Genomic DNA, 21535 nt, shown 5'->3' with positions numbered 1-21535 from the left:
GAAATTATAAAATGAATTCCAGAAATGAAGTGTGGTTTGTTTCCCAAAATGTACAGTGTGTACACTAACAGTATTTTTTGTTGAAATACATAAATCTAGATAATATACACTCGGTGTGTGTGAGATTACCCAAAAAACCTGGAGAAGTTCTGCCTGGAAGACTCCTTCCTCAGATGTGCCAGAACGTGTAATCCCTGCCAGGGGAAGATTTACAAAACACTAACTACAGGGATGTGAATGTGATCCTCGTGTTTTCTGGACTTTAATCGTGATGAATGTGCTTTCGCTTTGTGTAATGGTTTGATGATCACGGTACAACACTTTTAGAATTGTTTTAATCAAGTCAAACAATCTAATCTGTAAATCTTTCCATTATATAGTTTTTTCTTCTTCTATAGTTTCATCAGGGTTAAGGAATTTACTTTATGTAATGTGTATGTGTACAGTAAATCCTGCATCCTGGTAATGTGTAAGTAACGTAAGCTTTTATAGCACAGAAGGATCCAGTGAAACTTTATATAGGTAACTTGGTAATGTTTTTAGCTGTTAGAAACGTGATATGAAGCATAGCTTAACCGGGTCACAGCTATACTGTAAAACTGTCTCTCTTCTTGTGCTTAATGGACACGTAGGTTTTCACAGACCACAGTCTCTGCTTTGACCTACTGCATGTCCTTCAACAAGTTTCTCTGAGTACAGTCCATTTATGCTGCATGACAGGGCTTGGGCTTTTTGTAAAAGACAGGCGATACTTGCACACCCTTCTGTCTCTGATATTGGCATAAAATGACTTTCCCCTTGACATTCAGAGGATAGGCTTCCTGTGGAGCTAGAATTACCACAGCATGCTCCTGATTTTCCTCCACCCCCCCTCCCCCCCCCCCCAAAACTATTCACCTCGCACCTAACTGGACTTCAGTTAAGGTTAGTAAACGCGACTTGTGTCAAACTTTTACCCCTAAAGATACAGGGGGGAAGGGTGGGCAGGCAGGAGACGTTTTGAATTTAATTTCCTCTTTTATCATATTTTTGTTTTTGAGTCTGAAGCACATCCATTAAAATGCAGTTTAACGAGCCGTTCTTGAAATGCGGAGTTAAGGCCATCATAGCTTGTGGAAAATGGCGTCGAAATTTGAAACGTGATGCTTTTGAGCCGGCTCCGCTGTGAGAGCCGGGCAGGCTTCGGTGGTGGGTTTGTGGGGCGGGACAACAGTGTAGGGAGCTGCAGTGTGATTCTGGGTGAGGTGAGAAGAGGCTTTGAGAGAAAGGGGTGCGTTCCTGAGCCACAGCCTGCAGGAGGAAGTGAATGACAGTGCCCACCTAGCACACCCCCACTGGGAGAGATCCGCAGAGCCCTGGTTTCTTGGGGTGGGTAAGCCTGCCTTTGAATTCAGGCCAGGGATTGTTATCCTGATTTGAGAGGTTTTACACTGTTTGTGCTGTCCTGCAGTATGTTTCCAGGTCTCAGATACTGTATTAATATTGTAAGTGTTCTGGTTCCTTTAACGACATACAGTCTGACCTTGCTGCAGTACAATAGGAGCCACAGGTTCAGACATGTGGTGTCTGTGCTTGCTTCAGGAGCCAATATTGTGAAGCCAACATTGGGATCGCCTCCAAGTCAGAATCTCACCCTAAAATATAGTTTTATTTGAATTTTTTAGAGGACTTTAGAGAAGTTTTGTTTCAACCCTTGTTTCAAAACATTAACTATTGCTGGTTAAAAAAAGCCCTTCATTTGAGTTTTGGTTGAGGTGTGGAAAACTTCAAAAAGGAATATGTGCTTGCTCAGTGCAAGCACTTCATCTGATGATTGAGCTGCATGCAGACACGGAAGCTTTTATTTAATTTAAGTAAATTTCCATTGATTTAATTAACAAGTTGTCATAAATTTTCTTTGCTCATTTGATGTGGTCTGGACCACAATATGGAATCAAGGGTTCGTGTTGATTCCTGCAATTTTTTGTTAGGCCTGCTTGACCTACAGTGAAGCTCCTTCCAACAAACTTTTATTTGTGCGTTTTATCAACATTTATTTGTTTTATATGCGTCTGCGCTTGTATTGGGGTGCAAATGAAGGCATCTCCTTTGCTGGAGTTAATTATAGTTTGCATACATGTACAAAGAAAATAATACTTTTTTTAAGCAAAATCTAATAAGTGGTACAGCTATAACATGTTTAATTCTTAGTCAAAGTGAATTAAAGCTGTATATTTGTTGTTCGCAAAAGTGTATACAGTGGCTTATGAAAGCTGTCCTTGAACATTGTGAAGAAATGTCTCGCTCGGGCACAGTTGGAGGATTTATTGATTTATACAGTATGTGAATTGTTTTGAGTGATCACTGTCATTAGCCTGCCCTTGTCCTGAAGCTCTGATCTTTATTGTAGGTTAGTCTTTAGGGAAGAACAGCTTTCAGTCATGGTTCACCATTCGGGAACAGTGGTATCTTGCTAACCTAAGAAATGTTTGACGAAAGCTTGTCTTGAGTTCTGTTTCGGGTTGGTGGCCGTCACGTAAAAGATTTATATTTAGGTGTCACGGGAAAACAACCCAACAGCCATAAGGAAACCGTTTACTCTTGCTCTTGCTTTTGCTGGGGGTTGATTCCTTCTTGTTTTTGAAGAGTCATTTCTAGTACTTCTAACCTCTTCTTACAAGAAGCTTCTCTTTGCCGTAATAATGTCTTTGTCCTATTTTGCAATTGGGAGAAACAATCTACAACGCATCCAAGGTTTGGTTGCACAAGTGCCATGTGCTGCGTAATCATTTTCATAACCTCTGGTAGTTTTACTGTGCTGTAGGCAGCCTCTCAGGCTTGCTGAGCTATGACTGTGAATCTCTGAAGTTTCCAATCAACCTTTTTTTGTTGTTTTCTAGGAGAGGAACAGTACATTCGGGAAGCTGGAGCCCATCTCCCCTGTGAGTCCAGCCCAGATGGACGGTGAACTTGATCTGGTACCAGCCCGATTCTCCAAGGAGGAGCTGATCCAAAACATGGACCGAGTGGATCGGGAGATCACTATGGTGGAGCAGCAGATCTGCAAACTTAGAAAAAAACAGGTTGGTGCTATAGTGCAGTTCCGTTTCCTAGAACGTCCCTACTTTCTGTTCCCTGGTAAATTCTCTGTTTTTCTTCTGTGCTGTAGTTTATTCTAACATGCCGACTGTGAAGGAGAGGTTACGAGCAAAACGAAGTCGTTCAGCCCATATGGCCAATTTGGTAATAAGTTAATTAAATCAGGGGTTTCATTCAGCCCTTTTATCTGGGCTGTTCTGGGTTTTAAATGCACCTCCCCATGTGTTTGACTTGTGCCTTCTGGTTTGTTTCAATATTCATCCTGAAGAATACCTCTGGGTAGACTTTGTAAATGCCTTTGAGGATTTTAAATACCTGAATTGGGTCCCATCGTAGTCTTCTCTTTTGAAGACTGAAAATTTCTTCTGCCTGTTAGTGTACAAAATTCCCTTTAGCCACATAATGTACTGTATCTGGTTGTTATTTGGACTGATTCCAGGGCAGCAATATTTTCTTTATACTGTAGTGTAGTCACCATAATGGTACACATTATTCTAAAAGATGCCTTGCTTGTGTGTTTATACAGTTTTAACATAAGATCCCTATAAATATATGTATATTTTGTTTGCCCTTTTAATTGCCTCCCCACATTGTTTAAAAGATGTAAACAGTGTCTCAACTTAAACACACAAGTCTTTTTCATAGGTAGCCTCTTTTAACTCGGCTTCTCCCACAGTGTATTTGTTTTTGCTATCTGTGTGCAAAACCCTGCACGTATCTACATTAACTGTCATCTGCCAAGTGTTTTCCAAGTCTTGAATCTCATCTAAATTTTTAAGTAGTTGCTCTTCTTCAAACCTAGTTTCTTGACTATTACATAATCTAGCGTATTGATCTAAATTTAAAAAAAAGCAGTGGTCCTAGTAGAGATCCTTGGTGTACTCCACTTTTTACATCACCTCATTAAATCTCATCTTATCCCAGGTCATGCTGAGATGGATTCAGATAGAACTTAAACAGCAGTAGAAGAGTTGTAATGAGAGCCAAACAAGTTTTAGTGTTCCATACTGTAAATTGGAAGAAGATCACAAGTCTTTAAGATTACAAAGAACAGCATTTTATAGGCAACACAATTTTTAAGCAAGTTTACCAAAGAAATTACATTCTAGTACAAAAATGCAGACACAAAGGAGGCTGTTATGCAAGAACAAATATTAGAGTTTGACAGTTGTAGTTGTATAAAAGACACAAGATTTGAAAGTAAAGGGAATTCTCTTGGATAGAAGCTAGCATATTGTCCACTAGCAAGTTTTATTAACCCTGCTTTCAGTCTGGACAGCACCTGTGTGCTGCACAGAGAGTTACAAATGATCCAGGTGGGTGCCGCACAGCTCTTGTATTCAGTTACAGTTTTATTCTGTGGAGGGGTAGGGCTATTGGCAACCTCCAAAAACACCAGGTGCATTCTCCCACGTCACCCTCCCAGACCTGCTCTGCTTCCTGTGAATCTGCGGGCCACGTGTGCTGTTGACTTGATTTGCACATCAGGCTGTGGAAGTGCTGTAAGTCAGAATTTAAATCTGGCTCCTTGCACCTAGTTGTGCAAGTAGCTTAGAGGTGCTTGGATAAACAGACGTACTGTGGAGAAATCGGGAAGATTTGGAACCTGCCGAGAGTTGGGTTAACACTGCCACGTTTACTTCTCTTGCCAGCAGTTCAGAAAACACTCCCGGGAACTGAGGCTAATAGTTCTTGAAAAGTATAATTTTCTTTGGCTTTCCGTCTTGAAGTGTGTGAATTTCGGAGCGAGCCGATGCATTGCGGTAATGTGATTTGGAATAATAGCTCTTTTCCCTGCTCGAGACGCATCTGTGCACTGCCTCTGAACACGACAATTAAAGTGACTTTTAAAAACTAGGTTAAAAATGTATAACTCCATAAATAAAACCTTCCCAGAAGAGCAAGAGATTACGGCTGAGGTTTTTTTCTGTGCCTGTTAAACCACTCAAATTCTTTCCTAACTGACTCCCCGTTGGCTCTGTGCCATGTCATGTTTTATAAAACAGCATTCCGCAGCAACTTTCTTATTAATGGGCTTTTTTCTTCCCAGTGGTGTATACGGCCTGACTCCCATTCCTCCTTCCCACACTTGGCAGCAATTCACTGCACAGTTTCATAAATCAAAGACACCTGTATTTTGTACAGAAGGAGATGGGGAGGAAGGGAGAAGTGGGGCTTAGCAAGGGATTTCGGAGAAGACTGTGGCACCATATAAAATAAAACAACTTCTTTTTTTAAGCTGCAGTTACCTTCTTCCCCCCCTGCCTCCTCAAGCTTTAAAACATCTGGAGCAATTAAGAAGTGTGGTAAAGCTTTATTTTAATAGTTCTGGGAGAGAGGCCTGGATTTAGGTTACAGCGCGGCTGTATTTTGCCAATGCGGAGATACTGTATGAGGTTGACTGCCGTGTTTTCTCTTTTCTTATGAAATGTTTGAGGTATGGGAGAGGACAGTCCTATGCAAGCACTTTTAGCTCACACATCCGAAATCACAAACATGAACCAGAGGATACAAGTGGAAACGATGTGGAAGGGCATTTAAAACCAAGGTTAGGGAACGTTTATTTACCCAAAGAGTTTTGGGAGTGTGGAACAAGCTATCCAACCATGTGGTTGAAGCTGATACTTGGGATTCCTTCAAGAAATGGCTGTGTGAGATCTTTGCATCCATAATTATGCACTACCAAATGAGCCTGATGGGACGAATGGTTTCCTGTTATGTGCGTCCTTCCTTATGTTTTTATACACATCGTAATGGGATGGTATGCTTGATGACGAGAAAAGCAGATAACTAGGGAATTCCTAGCTGTGTAAAGGAGTATGCAGGTCTTAGTTGTAAATGAAGATTGACTTGATTGACTGCCTGATTAATAATAGGTTTGACCCCGTTTCTGCAGCTAGTTTGAAATGGCGTCTCGAACTGCAATGTTTCAGCTGCCTCCCAAATGACAATGAGAGGTGTAGCGTGCCGGAGCCGGGGTATACCAACGAGTACATCTTTTTCATACAAGGTCATGTTTTGACATTGTAATGAGGTATTCTACCCCCTGTAATGTCAGAGAGAGAATTGCAGGTCCCTTGGTGTGTAATGAAACTATTGCATTAGTGTAACTCCCTGCAAGAGTTCCCACAGCTGTACACACAACACGCACTGTCTCTACCACATCTTTCAAATATTTCCTGAAACCTGGTGTGGTATGCAAAACGAATATTAATATGCAGACATACCTGACTCAGCCATGAAGTCTAAATCGGGGGTTATCCGTTTCTTCTCACTCTGAATGTTCTGCGGCCTGTTGCTGTTATATTGTTAGGTAGAGGAGACGTGGTGTAGTTCTAAACAAAAGTTTTACATTTTTTTTAACAATCACTAATTAAATCTGTCGCGGTGCTCCACACAGAATATCTTTGGTTAGTTTCTTTTCAAAGATATTTAATCTAGCACAAATATCTGTATCATTAAGAATTAAACTTACGTGCTGTGGTTATTCCTGGTAGCCACATTGCCTTTTTTTTTGTATTGATTATAGTCAATGGAATACACAGAGTAACTGAATTTGTCTTTTTTTCCCCATCGCAAATTTAATTTCATGATTTCTTAAGCAACTCACACCATTATGCATTTGTATAAATGAGCTTCTGTCCCCTGCAGCCTTAAACTATGATTGCAGGTATTTTTATATTTGCCCATTTCTAACTTTTTACCCTCCCCGTTTTTTTGTTTCATATACTGTTAATGTTTTATTCCTTTTGATTGTGTTATTTGCAGAAAAGATGGGTGTATATACTTAAATATATCCACTTAAATATAGTATAGTCTAGCTCATGCAATGTGTCGGTGAATTCAGTGCATACCATGGAGAATATTTCTGGTGGTACCCCCGATGCCCAAGTCCTTCAAGAGTGTTCATGCTCTTTCAAGAACATGTTCTGGTGTAGCAGCTTTGGTGTATAGGAAGGACTTAGACATAATGGGGTACAATTCATAATATTCTACACCCCCAGTCAGCATATTACTGTGTTCAGATGCTCTGTCCTTGATCTCCAAGCTCTTGGTATTGGCAATCAAAATGTATAAACGTGGTATAAATCTGGAATTAAATTACGTTGCCTGGATTGATCTCTGAGCTCCGAGCTCAGAGCTGTTTTAAATTCAGTCCCTGGATATCTGTAGTCTAGTCCTTAGTCACACACGTAAAAATCTGTCAACTAAAAAGTGACTCTGAAATCCCTGAGCTCTGAAATGTATGGTCTTACAGTTGTTTTGTTCTGCACGAGTTAGCTTTTCACATATTGCAGTTCTGTAGTGTCTAAAAAAAGTACACGTGAATGTAGCTAAACACAGAAATTAGTTAATTTAAAAATGGAAAATCATTGGCCTCAGACGGGACAGGTGAACAGCGAACAGCTGTGCTTCAGGAAACCGACAGGAGTTTCCTTACAAGCTGTGTGCGCATTTTTATGACAGAAGGGGTGATGGGAACCTGAAGCAAATTCGTGTTGTACTGATGGAAACTTCAGGACGTGTAATGGACACAGTATATTTAAACCAACACATAAGTTTAATGTTTCTTTATTAGCCCTATACAATTTCTTGCATTAGGAATTCATCTTTTCGCATACCCCAACTTGCTCTCCATGAGAGCACACAGACAGTGGGAGAAGCTTGGGGTCAGAGCGCAGGGTCAGCCATTGTACGGCGCCCCTGGAGCAGTTTGGGGTGAAGGGCCTTGCTCAGGGGCCCTACGGAGTAGGATTCCTCTGCCGGCTGCGGGATTTGAACCGGCAACCTTCCAGGCACAGGCGCAGATCCTTAGCCACAGAGCCACCGCTCCGCCCCAGTATTGCCCCTGGCTCAAATTAAATCATTTCCTTGAGGTGTTTCTATTACTGAATTAATGAGGAAAAACAAAATAAATGATAACGTCTCCCAAATTGACTTGTATGAAGACTGTATGTTATGCTTCCTTTTTTATGCAAACACTGTATTTTTTTTTTCCCTGGGTAGTAGATAACAGGAGAGGATTGCTTGCGCCCTGTGTGTTGATACCTGGTCAAAGGCCATTCCCATTGTGTAAGCATTGTCCAGTCCGCAGGCAACAAAAATGAATGTTTTATTCGGCAGTGTAGCGACTACTGGCTTATAGTTATACAGGCTCTGGGAGCAGAAACACAGCTTACTTGCCTCGGGATCTCCAGTTGTTGGCTGCCCTCTGAGGATATCTCGTAGCTGAGCAGGATTGTGTCCATTCCTTACAATCCTGTGCTTTTTACCAGCTGTTCTTTGCGCCTGAAGCTGTGTTCAGGAGCACACAGTTTCAAACACTCAGCCCAGGTTTTCAGGACTGGGCAGCTAAATGGATGTGATGTCCAGTGCAGGACCAGTGAGAGGAATCCTTTCCACAAACTCTTAATGTTTTATCATCATTTTAAGGTCATATACTCTGTAACTTTCCATAAATACATTTCCCAGAAAGTTGTGGAATTTTTCTTTTCAATAACATATTAATGGAGTCTTTTCTACATCAAGTTGAATTAACCCCCCACTGTAGAGATTTTAGCACTAGTATTTATTTTTTTTTGCCTGGAATTAATATTTAAATGATTTTGTGACTGTGGAATGTACATTTGTATTATTTTATAAAATTAATGAACGTCCTCATAGCTGTGGATCATGAATTGGATAGCTGCCTGCAGCAGTGAGCCAAACAATTAAATTAAACATAAAACCATCAACATAAAATTTGTTGGATTTTGGCATCTGAGCACTGTGTTCATATCCTTGCCTGGCATTTTCTTAGTAGTTATAAAACACTAGTCAATTCTTAAAGCTGGGCATTTTTTTATAAGAATCCTGAGGGGTTGGTTAAATGGTTTTTAAATGGTTTTGCAGATAATACTGTACTATAGATGAGTATGGCAAAAAAAGTTTTGTAGTGGATGTTTTAAAAGACTGATCGTGACCAGGGTGTGTGCTACTGTACATGCATCATCTGCCTGTTGGATGTTATTAATCCTTCTGATTCAGTACTGTTTTCCAGCTTCTCACAAATGCCTGCAGTTCGCGGCAGGTTAGCACATCACTTATTTAATCCAAGCAAGTTGAGGTGGTGTTGCCTGCATGATCGTGCTCGCTGCGCATGTAGTGGGAGGGCTCCGGTGCCTTTGTGAGGCCTTACTCAGGAAGCATCTGCCATCTGTTCCTGGGCAGGCAATGCATGTGGTGGATTCAAGCACATGGAGAAGGGGCAGGAGATCGAGAAGTCAGCTCATGGCTTAGGCCTTGACTAACGGTGTTCTAATCAGTATACCTTGAGTCTGCATAGAAGCTTCTTTGGAAAAGCAGGATTTGTACATTTTTGATACTTTTAAACCTCAGGAAAAAGCAAGTGCTTCAGGTGGAGCTTTAATCCAGGTCTGAACTTTGCTAGCCCAAGCCGAAATACCAGGAGGTCTCTTTAAGTTCCAGTTTCCCTTGTCCCGGTGTCTTTGACAGTGTGTGTTGGCATAGGAGGGCTGCCACATCCTCCCCCTGGCCAAAGGCCAAAGGCCAAAGGAGTGAGGTGCTCAACTATTTAACAGGGGTAAGGTTGTGATGCACCATGGGAAAGAAATGTCCACTTATTCAGGAGTGCATTCGAGAGATTGCAGCTGTTCAGTATGTTAAAATAAATCCCTAACCAGGTCTGTTCTTTCACTTCTGGTCTGGAGACCATGGGGGATGGTGGGTACTGCATTGATTAGATTTTATGATGTCTGCACTAATTTCTTAAGGTCTCTTGAGTAGCTCAGGTGCTAATTACCTGATTAATAAAATGGGCTGAATGGTCAGGATTATTAAACTTTCTTTTTTTCGTGTCAATGTTTTTTACACGCATTGAATCTAAGAGCCTGCTTTCCATAGATATGAGCCACAGATGGTGGGCTTTTACCAGAGCTGAGTGCATATACAGTACAGTATGTGGGTGCAGTCCTTGACAACAACATGGAAAGCATTGGAACACAGCAGCAGAGATGAGGAAACCAGTAGATTCCAAAGCTCATCCAAAAGCTCAGCTGCACCTTCCCAGATGCACAGTGGTTCTTCTGCTCCACTGACTACAGTGTGATTGCAGATGAGAAGAGATTGCCATGCAGTGTAGAATGGAGAATGACCTTTTTGCATCTATATGCAAAAAACATAGCATCTTGCACATAGTCAAAACCATCAGACTTGGCCATTGCAAATATAACTTTTTTGCATTTAGTACACATCTTGTCATTGCAGGAATGTGTCAGTGGAAAGCATGTGTTACGAGTTAGGCAAAAGGGCCCCGTTTTTAAATCCCTTTTATTTTCATCCTCATAATGAAAGTGAAGCCCTTCATTTTGCCTTCATTCATTATATACTAAGATGTGGTTTATTCTCAGGGCTACACTGCAGTCCGGTTTGTCATTATAAAGAGGAGAAGGTGTCCTTTGATGTAGAGTTCATATTTCATGTGACTTCTGAGTTGGAAAACGCTCAGTAATTTTTAATTGGAGGCTATTACACCATGAGATTTAAACCCTATTAAACCTTGTTACATTGCGTCACTGCAGAAGATAGCTATTGGAAGTTCCCCCTCTTTTAATGATGTGTAATTTATTATCAATTTGTTTAATTATTAATGCTTATTCACACTTCTTGCTTTTTTTTCCCCCCTCAAAGGCGCAGTTGCTTAGTGAAGAATGGCTGATGAAATAAAGAGAGCACAAATTTATCAGTTAGAAAGCAGATACTACAGTGCCTTTATTTGGAAAGATAGAAGCAATATAATTGAATATACTTTAGGTTCATTCCTAAACTGTGTGTGGATAATCTGTGGTATTATACAGTAGGTGGGTGTTACATGATATTGGAAGAAATAGCTTCCTTTTGATTTATCTGTTGTGTAGTCAATTTATATAAAGTTCTTTTGCTTATAATGTACATATAAAATGGAATTCATTTGAAGTGTGGATTTTTCTAAAGTATTTTGATACTACATTTTAGTTGTTGTAGATGGAAACAGACATGACACGATTTCAGTATAAATGTCCTTGAAAAAGTCATTTGCAATATGAGGCACTTTACCACTTAATTATTTGCACACCATTTCTTAAATTAATGAAAAGAAACTAACGATGTAGTGGCTAAAAATGTCCAAATTGAAGAATAAAGCAATGCTTATTAAGGTCTTTGACTTCTTGAATTTCTTTGGGAAATTCCCCCGAAATGGGATAAAATACTATAAAAGCAGAATGAATCTGTATGCATTGTTCAGTGTAGTAATAAGGAATGATTAAGGCTTAAAGAATTGTCCTTTGTTTAAAACAATATTCATTATTTCTAGACATTAATTTTCATTTAGCAAAAATGTGCTCACCATGCAACACCAGGCTCACGCAAGGCAATCTCAGATATTTGTCACTAAAGCTTGTTTATATAATGCCATGGAAACCCTTTAATTAATGGAGCCCTGTGGAATTAAGAGCAATTTAAAATAATTAAATTTTTTGCCTTTTATCACTTCTCAGCCGGCATCTCTGCTGACAAGGAGGTTTAAGCAGTGGCTGAAAACAAGGGGTTTCCTTGGAAACGTTCTCGAAGCAGAGCAAATTTGTGTTTCTTTCCAGAAAAATGTTGTGACTTGTATGGAAGAGGCCCTTCATGTATTGTGTAATTTTGGACCTGGGATAAGAAAGGCTTCTGCAAATAGTCTGTGTCCAATTAGTGGAATGGTGAATGGTGATTCAAGAGCTATTGTAGCTTACTATAATATAGTTAATGTATTAATATCTGGAAACGTTTTAAAAAAACAAAGCCCATTAGCATGTTACCATATTTCCTTGTATTGCCTCTGTAAAGACTTTTCTCTTTAGATTCCAAAGCAATCAGCTCATGAAGCTCCATTGATTACCTTCCTTTGCAAGATACTATAGAAGAAAAAAAATGAATACCAACACTTCCAGGGCGGAGTTCATAGCGCGGCATACAGCATGTGGACAAAATGGAGTGAAGGAGCTTGAATAACGTCGCTGTTCTGCTATGCTCTTATCATTTTTTCAAAACAGCAACAGCTGGAGGAGGAAGCTGCCAAACCGCAGGAGCCGGAAAGGCCTCTCTCCCCTCCGCCCAGCGAGGCCAAGCACCGGAGCTTGGTCCAGATCATCTACGACGAGAACCGGGTGAGCACACCGGGCCTCTGGGCGGCGCCCAGTCTGATCCGTACCTGCACAGCGCTGGACTTTTCGAATGGCGGGGGGGGGGGGGGGTATGAGGGAGAATCCTGGAAAAGTTAGGGGGAAATTTGACAGGCCTGCATTTAAAAACAGGCACAGGGAATTCTGGTCAGCCAGGGGCTTTTGAAAACGCTCTCCGTGTGAGAAGAAGGGGAGGGAAAACTCATCCAAAAATCAAGGCCAACACCTGAATGCATGGAAATCTTTCCCTGCATCAGCGCTGGGTTAAAGACTGCTCTTTGTGATGCAGGCTAAGTTATCTGACCTCATCGCAAGGTTTTGCTTTGCCAGTTAAACCTCTTAATGTTAAAATGCATCCCTGGCGGCAAGGTGAAGGAGCCTTCCCATTCAGGGTCTGAACTGCAGCCTGTTTCAAATGCATGGGGTGGTCTGAGCACAGCACAGTGCAGCCACTGTTCCACATCAGCTGCCCCCAAGTTCCGTGCCAGTGCGGGTCTGTCATCAGTGCCATCACTGCAAACGCAAGGGGATGTCCCCGTATGAGCTAGCTGGCCTTCATCGCGCTGTGTTGAACTGAGTTGCTGCAGTTACGTTAGGCTCTTTGATTAAAACCTAGTAGGAAGAGGAGCAGGCCGAGACCCTAGGAGGATCAGTGCAGTCTGTTTCATCTTAAGCTGGTGTGAAGACATTAGCTGGCGGGAGCCAGGGTCCTGAAGTGCTGACATGCCAAAGGGCATGGGCTGGCAGGGTTGGGCTGTTGGGGGTCAGCCATCATGGCATCATGAGCTTCCTGCACAAGTACCCAGTATCGGATACCGATAAACTTGAGGCCCTGAGCGTGAGCTTCCTCCTCTCTCCAGTGCAATGCTCCTCTTAGCAATGCTGACATTGTGGGTTACAGGGGAGATGAAATGGATGGCCACGCATTGCACACTTTGAATGGTGCGTGCGTAATGATGCCTCAGTTAACTGAAGTGTCATTAATTACTAATGAAATTAAGGTCAAATGTGCCTGAAGTCTTCACTTTGTGTGAATGGTTTAAAGTGGTTTTTATATATAGAATGCACTAACCCAAATGAACAAGCTACTTCACTTTATATCTTTCCCGCCTTTACCTGCCTTATGATCTGTATTGTTTTTTGGTCGTTTGGGTGACATAATGGGGTAATAAAATTACTGGAGTGCTGTCAAACACAGCATTAAATACATGCTCCTTTCTGAGGAGCTTGAGTAACAGTGACGGCCGACTGGCAAAGCTCATGCCTGACAGGGGCAGACATGGTAGCCTTGCGCCCCCTCTTCACTGATTTGCTTTTGATAGCGTAAGGGGATCCCAAGTGGTTGCGTTCGCAAGGCAGGGTTACCTCGGAAACCCTCCACGCAATTTCTGAATGTGTTTTTTTCAAGAATCATTCGGCTTAATGATAATGGAGTTTCATTCCCAGAGGATATGATAACTGAGGTATTGCAGCATATTGTCGTTCACCTTTCTGTGCTAAGCTGGGAATTAGAGAGAAAACACTAATGAGTGATTAAAAAAGGTAATGTGTGATAATGTCATTTGTGCTGGGCTACTGGAAGTGATAGGTTAATTGCTCTTATAAGGGACTCTAATTACCAAATGCCTTTGAATAGAAGCAGCTGCGGAGTTGAGTTTTATGGGGGACAGGTTTTGGGATCATTGCACACACAGTCTTTATCAAGACAGGTAGCTTCACATATGCAGCTGTCCATCTTGTCTTGTGTGGGTGGCATCGTGGGGCAAGCTGGACAAAACAAGGGCGCAGAAATGGAGGGTGGAGGAGGTTTTGGACATTGACTTCAGCTGAGGCGTTAGAAGCAGAAGCAGGGGGGTTAGGTGGCTTTGGTGGTCCTTCCTGAACGGCGGTCTGGAGAGACAAAGGTGTTGGAAGACGGATGGCTGTTGTCGAGGGGCCGCGGCACAGACGCTGGTGTGGCGAGAAACGGACCTGCCCGGGCCTCCCCTGGTCCCGGAGATCCGCGCGTCCCCCTTGGCCGATCCTCGCCTCTCTTGCCAGCTCCGCTCTCGCGTCAAGCCGTTTCCACACTTCTAGAAATTAAAACCAGGCCAGGCTGGGTTCAGCCCGGCGCAGCTTCTGGGAGTGTTTGCAGAATGGCGCTGCAGGCTTTCCAGGGAATAGTGCTGCCGTTTGCCTCTGGCTGTCTTCGATCTGCAGAGCCCTTGATTTTTTTTCTTGAGGGGAGGGCAGCTGTTTCAGGACATGCAGGCTATTTTAAGGAAGCATCTTGCCTGACTCTTCTGGTTCATTGTTTTTTTTCCTGTTTCTCTGAAATAGCCAGTCTGCATGCCCTCCTCCCCCAACAAGTGTGGTTATTTATAGGTACAGGGTCTCAATTCATTGTAAGCTTCTGTTCTATTACTATTTTTTGATTAGGGGGCACAGGTGTGTTATGTACCTGTTTCTGGGCGCTGGGGAGTCACAAGGTGCCCTAGCAGGCGATGAGTGAATTGGACCTACTGTAGGCTCAACTTGTCTCATTTAGTGGGTGCAGAGGGGATGATGAGGATAGGTGTTTATCTTCTTTAAATAGTGGGACAGTTCCCTGACCAGTCCAAATTCTTGCTCTCCATTTATATCAGTGTAGTTCAGTATGTTGAGTTACACCTTAATAATAACAATGATTATGACGAGTGCTCATCAGCTGTTGGTCTTATTCAGAGTGACTTGGCCAGAGTAGGATTTGAACTACACATGTACTACATCTGCTTTGAAGTAACTGAGTAAAAAAACCTCTTCAAGCAGTCCCTTAGCTTCCCAAAATCATGAAAACTTGTTACTTTTTTACCTTATGTAATATTTTTAGAGAATTAAATACAGAAAGTGCAATGGTGTGATTCATTATTCAATATTCAGCTTTACTCAGGTGTTTATTTGCATTAACCCTACATAATCTGCATTAGATGCACAAAAACCACAGCTGATCCTGAATTCAAACCACAACCTACTCTTGGAAAAAGCAGGCCAAAGTCTGTATTCTCTAAACAGTATTATGTGACTTCATTAGAATATTTGTATTTTGTTATAAATTAGTTCCCTTTTCTTAAGTTGAGTATGATGATTGTATCTCCTTAATACTTTTTTTGACATGCTGATCGTAGATTCTCTCCTCTGAGGCTGACGAGCACCCTTTTGAATGTCAGTCACAAAGAAAAATCAGCTGTAGTAGTAAGATCACTTCTGGCCACAAGGGGGCCACACCATCACTTCTATGTCTTAAACAGTTTTCTTGGCATGGGCTGTTTACTGAAATGCATGCACATCAAGCTTATGACCAGGGTTCGTTTACATCAGCGTTATTGTGGAGTTGATTATAGCTGCCTCTTCTGTTTTTTTAAGCTGATGTTTGTGCATTACATTTTGCACTCTGGCTAAAGCTATTTTGTCACCAGCAAACTGGCCTTTGTTAAATCGTTGTAATAGGCTTTGCATTAGAGCGCTGGTGTCAACAGTCTTGGAGACTTGCGCTGTAATTTGCGTGGTTTGTGTGGTTATGAGTAAATGTCCGAGCTGGTGCTTGGTGTGTTGCAGTCAGGTGTCTATGCGGTCTGTGTGTATTTGTATTGTAAATACTAAGCAGAAACATCCTCTGTTTGAGTTTGAATGAGCAGTGCTGGAAGGCTGGGGTTTAGTACAGTAAACGTCCCTTAACTCTTTGGGATATGTCGAACAAAGGCAGCAGACCCTGGTTTGGAGAAGGATTCAGCAGCTGCAGAACTTGCATTGAGGAACTGTTGAAACAGATGAGAAAGAGACTTGTTACTGTAAGGCTGGAAGTTTTATGAAATCCTTAAAACTGAAAATCTTTTCTATCACGGGAATGTGATACCATGCAAATTCCTGCCTCTCTGTTGTTTGGCAAAACATTACCATGGTGTTGCTTCCATCACTGAATTTGACAGTTTTTCAAACCAGTAACTTCCAACTCCTCTATGAAGATTTGAGTGGTTTTGAATAAATGTCCAAGCTGGTGCTTTGTGGTTGCAGTCAGGTGTCTATACGGTCCGTGTGTATTTGTATTGTAAATAATAAGCGAAAGTCTTTCTAAAGTAACATGACGTAGTCTTCTCCATCCTGCATGGCAATAAAAAGACACTGTGTGTAATGAGCTCGTAATTCAGTTTTTTCACATGAGGTTTAAAAGACAGGTGAGCAACGAGCATAACTACGGCTGATGGGTGAATGTAGAAGTGAATTACTGTGTAGCTCTCCAGCTTTTCCAGCTGACCTTTGCTGTAAAATTTCAGTTTTGTCGCCATTTAGCTACAAGAAATGTTCATGTCAGCCATCATGCATCGAGAGAAGTGAGAAAGGCAGGGGATCATAGGGGGGAAGAGGTTTTAACGGAAATCGGAGTATCATCCCCATAGAACTGAAGACCAAGTTTGTGTGTAATCTGACCAAGAGGAAGAATATAAGTGATAAAAAGCAGTGGCCCCAAGACAGGACCAGTGGCATGCAGTGATTGACACCATGCTTGATTGAATGTAAAGAGCAATGGACAATCCATGTTTTCCTGGGATTTTTCCCATTCTAATCAAATGCACTTTTTGGTATGGTGCTGAACTACGCCTGTCTGCGCGCTGCCATGCTTTTACCCTCCTTTCTATCCCTGTACCTTTACCCGACCTTGATCATACCAGAGTTAAAATGTATTAAAAAAAAGGTCTTCCTCTTTTTCCTGACCTTAAAGTGCAGCAATGTGTTGTTGGACTGGAAGGAGAAAAGGGAAGAGGCTGTCCTATTTCTAGCAAAAAAAAAAGCTGGGTTGTTAAAAAAAAAACCCCAACAGAAATCATCTTTTATTCAGAATAACTCCAGCGATGACCCTGTGTAGGTTGCGCTGGCACTGATTAGTAACCGTGGTTCTGTCTGTGACACTTGCTCTTGTTTGTCTCCAGAGCTCAAGGTGTTCTGAGCAGCGAGGAGGGACCTAGCACTTGAACCAAAACCACATGGGGTAGTGGCTGATGAAAAATAGAAAAGGGCAATTCTCTCTCACTCGCTTGCTCAACCTGCACTCCCCCCACTCTTCTCTCAAACGGGCTCTCCAGCTCTCTCACTCTCACTCTGTCTGATACTGCTGAGGTAATTGAAGGAAATGAAGTGGGACGGAAAGTGAAAGAGAATTCAGCTGTCGCTGAGGGGAGGCGACTCAATGAATGAACAGAGTGGTGGTGAGGGAGAGACGGTACCAGGCTGTGGGAGCTGAAATTAAAAAAAAAAAGACACAGGAGAAGGTGCTGGTAGTACCGTATGTGATGCTCGTTCGTTCAGATCTGGCGCGAGAGAGTTTTTGACCTGCGGAGACACTGTAAAGCACAAAGGGAAAACGAGGGCTTCTCCTCTGTCCTCCTCGCTGACGGTGTTGTCAGCAGGTCTGTACCGGATGAGGCTGTAAATTACAGTGCTGTCTCGTCTCAGTACTCACTCTGAAGGTGACAAGTCTTTTCTCTGCAATAGGCTGTGTGTTTGTAGAGAGGTGCTTTCTGTTAAAAGCTATAATCATAATACACAGTGGCCCTGATTAAGGTGAGATTATTAGCGGCATTTACTGTCCAGGATTACGTTCTTAATGCCACAGTACTACCACTGTGCGAATGGGAAGAAGGTAGTGATAACTGTCTGATTCTGGTCTTTTTTTTCTCTTCATTCTGGGCAGAAAAAGGCAGAAGAAGCCCATCGCATCCTGGAGGGCTTGGGTCCCCGTGTGGAGCTGGTGAGTTGCGCGTCTCTTTCAATGGGAGAAAGTGCTGGACACCTGCCCAGCCCCCTTTTTCGCTCTGACTCGCGTCGCGCTGAGATGAGCACAAGTTGCTGTGTGTAGAGAGGAGGAAGAGTTACTCTGTGGGTTTAGAGTCTCAAAAACAAAAAAAAAAACCCTCTGAAAACTCTTGTGCTGGAACAGTCTGACAAGGGAAGGGCTACTGAGGTGTTGAGGTTGATGAAATAAGATTGAGCTGTCCAGAGGAAGGCTTTGTCATTTTTTATTACTGATGTACAACTTCTGGTTTGTTGTGCCAGGACGGTGGTTTGCACGGTGTGTGGCACTTGACTGTTGCTTAATTGGGAGTATTATGACAATGATGATTGATATGCTGGTGCAGTTCTCCAAGAACTAATTATGGCCTCTGACATTAGAGCTATAAAGATGTTATCTTAAAAAAGGAAGAGCTTTTTGAGGTTGGTATATCTTCCTTTAACAGTGCAATACCCAAAATAGTATATTATTCATTTAACTTTTTTCAAGTTGGTCAGACATCGTATATTTTATCAGATTGCCAACTTGAGGGGTTTAGATTGTTTTGTCCTACTATAGCAACACTGGAGCTTCATAAACTGTGGCCATGTGGGGCCATTTGAACAGTCGGAGATTGCTGTAGTGTGAGTAGCTAGGCTGGTGATATTGCTTGTGGTTAGACCCGTGACTTGCAAGATAACACATTGAGGGGTAAGTCAGATGAATGCATGGTTACCCTGCTCTGCCCTGGCTCACATGCCTCGCGCTTTCCCTTTCTTTACTGAGCCTGTGTGAACATATCTAGCATGTAAAATATCACTCAGCCAGTCTGTGTGTTTATCCAGATGTGGGAATCCAGAATGACTTTGTGTATCCCCAGCATGTTTGCAGGGGACAGTTCTTCCCTTATCCTTTTATAGCCATCCTTAGAAGCAACCCTAGAAGTAGGGCTATCAGTATCGGTTTTTATGTTATTATTTTCAAGCCACTAAGAAATGAGCAGTAGTGATTATGCTCCACAATGGTCAGTGATATCTCGGGAAGTATCACAGCACTCGGAGTCTGACTGGGAAGTTATCTTTTGTACCTTTGAGGTGGGGGCAACACCTCAGTAGTGGGCAACGTGGATCTCTCCTCCCACATGCGAACCTTTTGGGTTAAAAATACAATCCAAATGCAAGAGGGAAAAATAACTATTATTACTCTCAAAACCAACCTTTCCAGTAGGTGAATTGAAATCTGATTTGTAAATTGACCTTTTTCCTTTGTTTTTAGAAAAGAATCTTTAGAAACTCTTAATGGTTCACAGAAGTACCATTGTCATTGACTTGTAAACTGCATAAAAGAGTTTGGAACGCAGTTGTAAAAAAAAAACAAATTTGGGGCTGTGTTAAATGGAACAAAACCCCAAAACAGAAAAAAAGGTTTTATCTTCACAAGTTAGGCTGTTGAATCGGAGATCTCGTTGACTTGAGCAGCTGCCTGCTACAGAAAAGCAGTTAATTTACAAATGTGACCCTTCCACACACTGACATAAAAGTTTATGTTTGCAGTAATTGTCCATTGTTTTACTTTTATAAAAATCAATTAAAACTTAAGGTCCACAGTAGATTTTAAAGTTGAGGTTATGCATGCTGCAGGAGGAGCTGTTCTTTATACGAGATGTTAATCCTTGGTCCATATTACACGGTCTTTAAAGATCCCATAAACCCAGTTTGAAAAAGGAGGACATTTTGATAACATCATGTACTGTAGCACTTTCCTTCCTTGAGCCTCAATCCCGTCTGCAAGTTGGCTGGAGGGACAGCACCCCAGTGGTGGACAAAGTGAAACACTGTACAGACCCAAGGAGCAAGATGAACAGGAAATTCTAGTAGGCTGCTACAGAGCTCTCTGTAGTGGGGACATAATGGCAGTCAAGAGAAGTAGCTGTGAAATGTGAGGTCATGTTAGTGTATATCTTGTTTTGCAAAGGAACTGGCTCATATCACAGCCAGATATGGTGCTTATAGGGTGACTTTTTTATCAAGTTTGTATGAACTACTCCTTTTTTTTCTTAATGTCTAGATTCAGTTTCAGAGAAATATTTTTCGTTTCCTGTCGGCGTACATGCCACGCTCCCAGAATGATACTCATTGTTCCCCCAAAGGAGCGGTCTCCAGTGTCTTGTGATGCTTTGTAATGAATTCTTGGAAAGCCATTGAAGTCTGAAGTCTTTCCAGACTGAATTATAGTGACAGAGCTTTTTTCTCCCCAAGGATATCTCTCAGTTGATCATCCAAAAACCGCAAACAAGGAATTTAAATCTATTAACAGCATTCAGTTCATTGCGCTATAGTTTTATATTTGCTGAAGTAGACTAGATTTAAATTAAAAAAGATGGATGAGCACACAAATAGATTGATAGTTGGGTAGGTAGGATAGACATTTAATACAAATGTCAGTTCTCGCTAAGAGAAACTAACATTTTTGGGAATAGATGCTTCCCAACCTTCTTGTGATGAAACAAACTTTCTTCTTTCAGATCCATAGAGTATGCCCTTTGAAATGTCTGACTGTTCTGTTCATGCTTTCATCTTTTCATTTTTTCCAGCCACTCTACAACCAGCCTTCAGACACCAAGCAATACCATGAAAACATAAAAATGTAAGTATGTGGTGATAATCCACAATGTCAGGTTAGGGGACAACTTGATGTACGCAGAAAATGTTGCCTCTTTGATTTCTCATCTTCTAAAGCTGAACTAGAATCCTGTCAATTTCTTTTAAGGGGTTGCTTCTAAAAATACCCGAAATGCCCACTGCAAAGTACCTTCTTTACTATTTTGGGTATAATTATTTTTCAATAAACGAAAGCACTTGCTGTGATTCAGCTTGACTTTTTTGTACCGTCCTTCCGAAAGCCAAAATGCTCTTAGAGCTCTGTTGTATGTGTCCAGATTACAAAATTAATTTTTAATGTATTCTGAAGCGCCACAGCATTTCAAACCACATAAATAATTGCTTATTGAGGTTTTTTTTACTTAGAAAAATGTTTGAAAAGAAATGGGGTCAGTTGTGCTTAAATTAGCTTGTGGTAAGCCCTTTTCTTGTAATAGAGAAGGAAAATGTCTTTAATGATTCCAGTTTTAGAGTTTTGATTTTCCAGCTCTCAAGGGTGAGTTGGCAAATCCATAAACCACTGTCACATGTCTGTATTGCAACTATTTTGTACTTTAGTAGTAGATTTTTTTAATTGAAAGTATTTTGGATTTTGGAGATGGGGGGAAAAATGCTACATTATAGAACCCAGCATTTCTGCTGATTTATATGCAAGTGTATGCAAATTGGATTGTTAATTCAGTAATGCTTCTTGACTGCGTTGTGCAAGATTGGCCGTGATAAATGTGAGAAGATTTTAACTAAGTGTCTTTAACACGGGTGTCATATTAAATTATGCTAACGCAAGCAAACTGGGGTAAGGTTGTGTGTGA

At 41.6% G+C, this 21535-nt stretch overlaps 1 protein-coding gene across 1 annotated transcript in view; it reads left to right on the top strand.

Moving 5' to 3' along the window:
* Nucleotides 1-21535, top strand: part of ncor2 (nuclear receptor corepressor 2) — a 179667-nt gene that overhangs the window by 74147 nt on the left and 83985 nt on the right. The window contains exons 5-8 of the mRNA XM_088935499.1: nt 2880-3062; nt 12153-12266; nt 17986-18042; nt 20657-20709. Of these exons, the coding sequence (XP_088791625.1) occupies nt 2880-3062; nt 12153-12266; nt 17986-18042; nt 20657-20709 (407 nt within the window). The remainder of the gene's footprint in view (nt 1-2879; nt 3063-12152; nt 12267-17985; nt 18043-20656; nt 20710-21535) is intronic.

This window comes from Atractosteus spatula, chromosome 17 (genome assembly GCF_055471065.1).
Source record: "Atractosteus spatula isolate fAtrSpa1 chromosome 17, fAtrSpa1.hap1, whole genome shotgun sequence".
Lineage (NCBI taxonomy): Eukaryota > Metazoa > Chordata > Actinopteri > Semionotiformes > Lepisosteidae > Atractosteus > Atractosteus spatula.
This window is presented reverse-complemented; position numbering and strand designations above follow the sequence as displayed.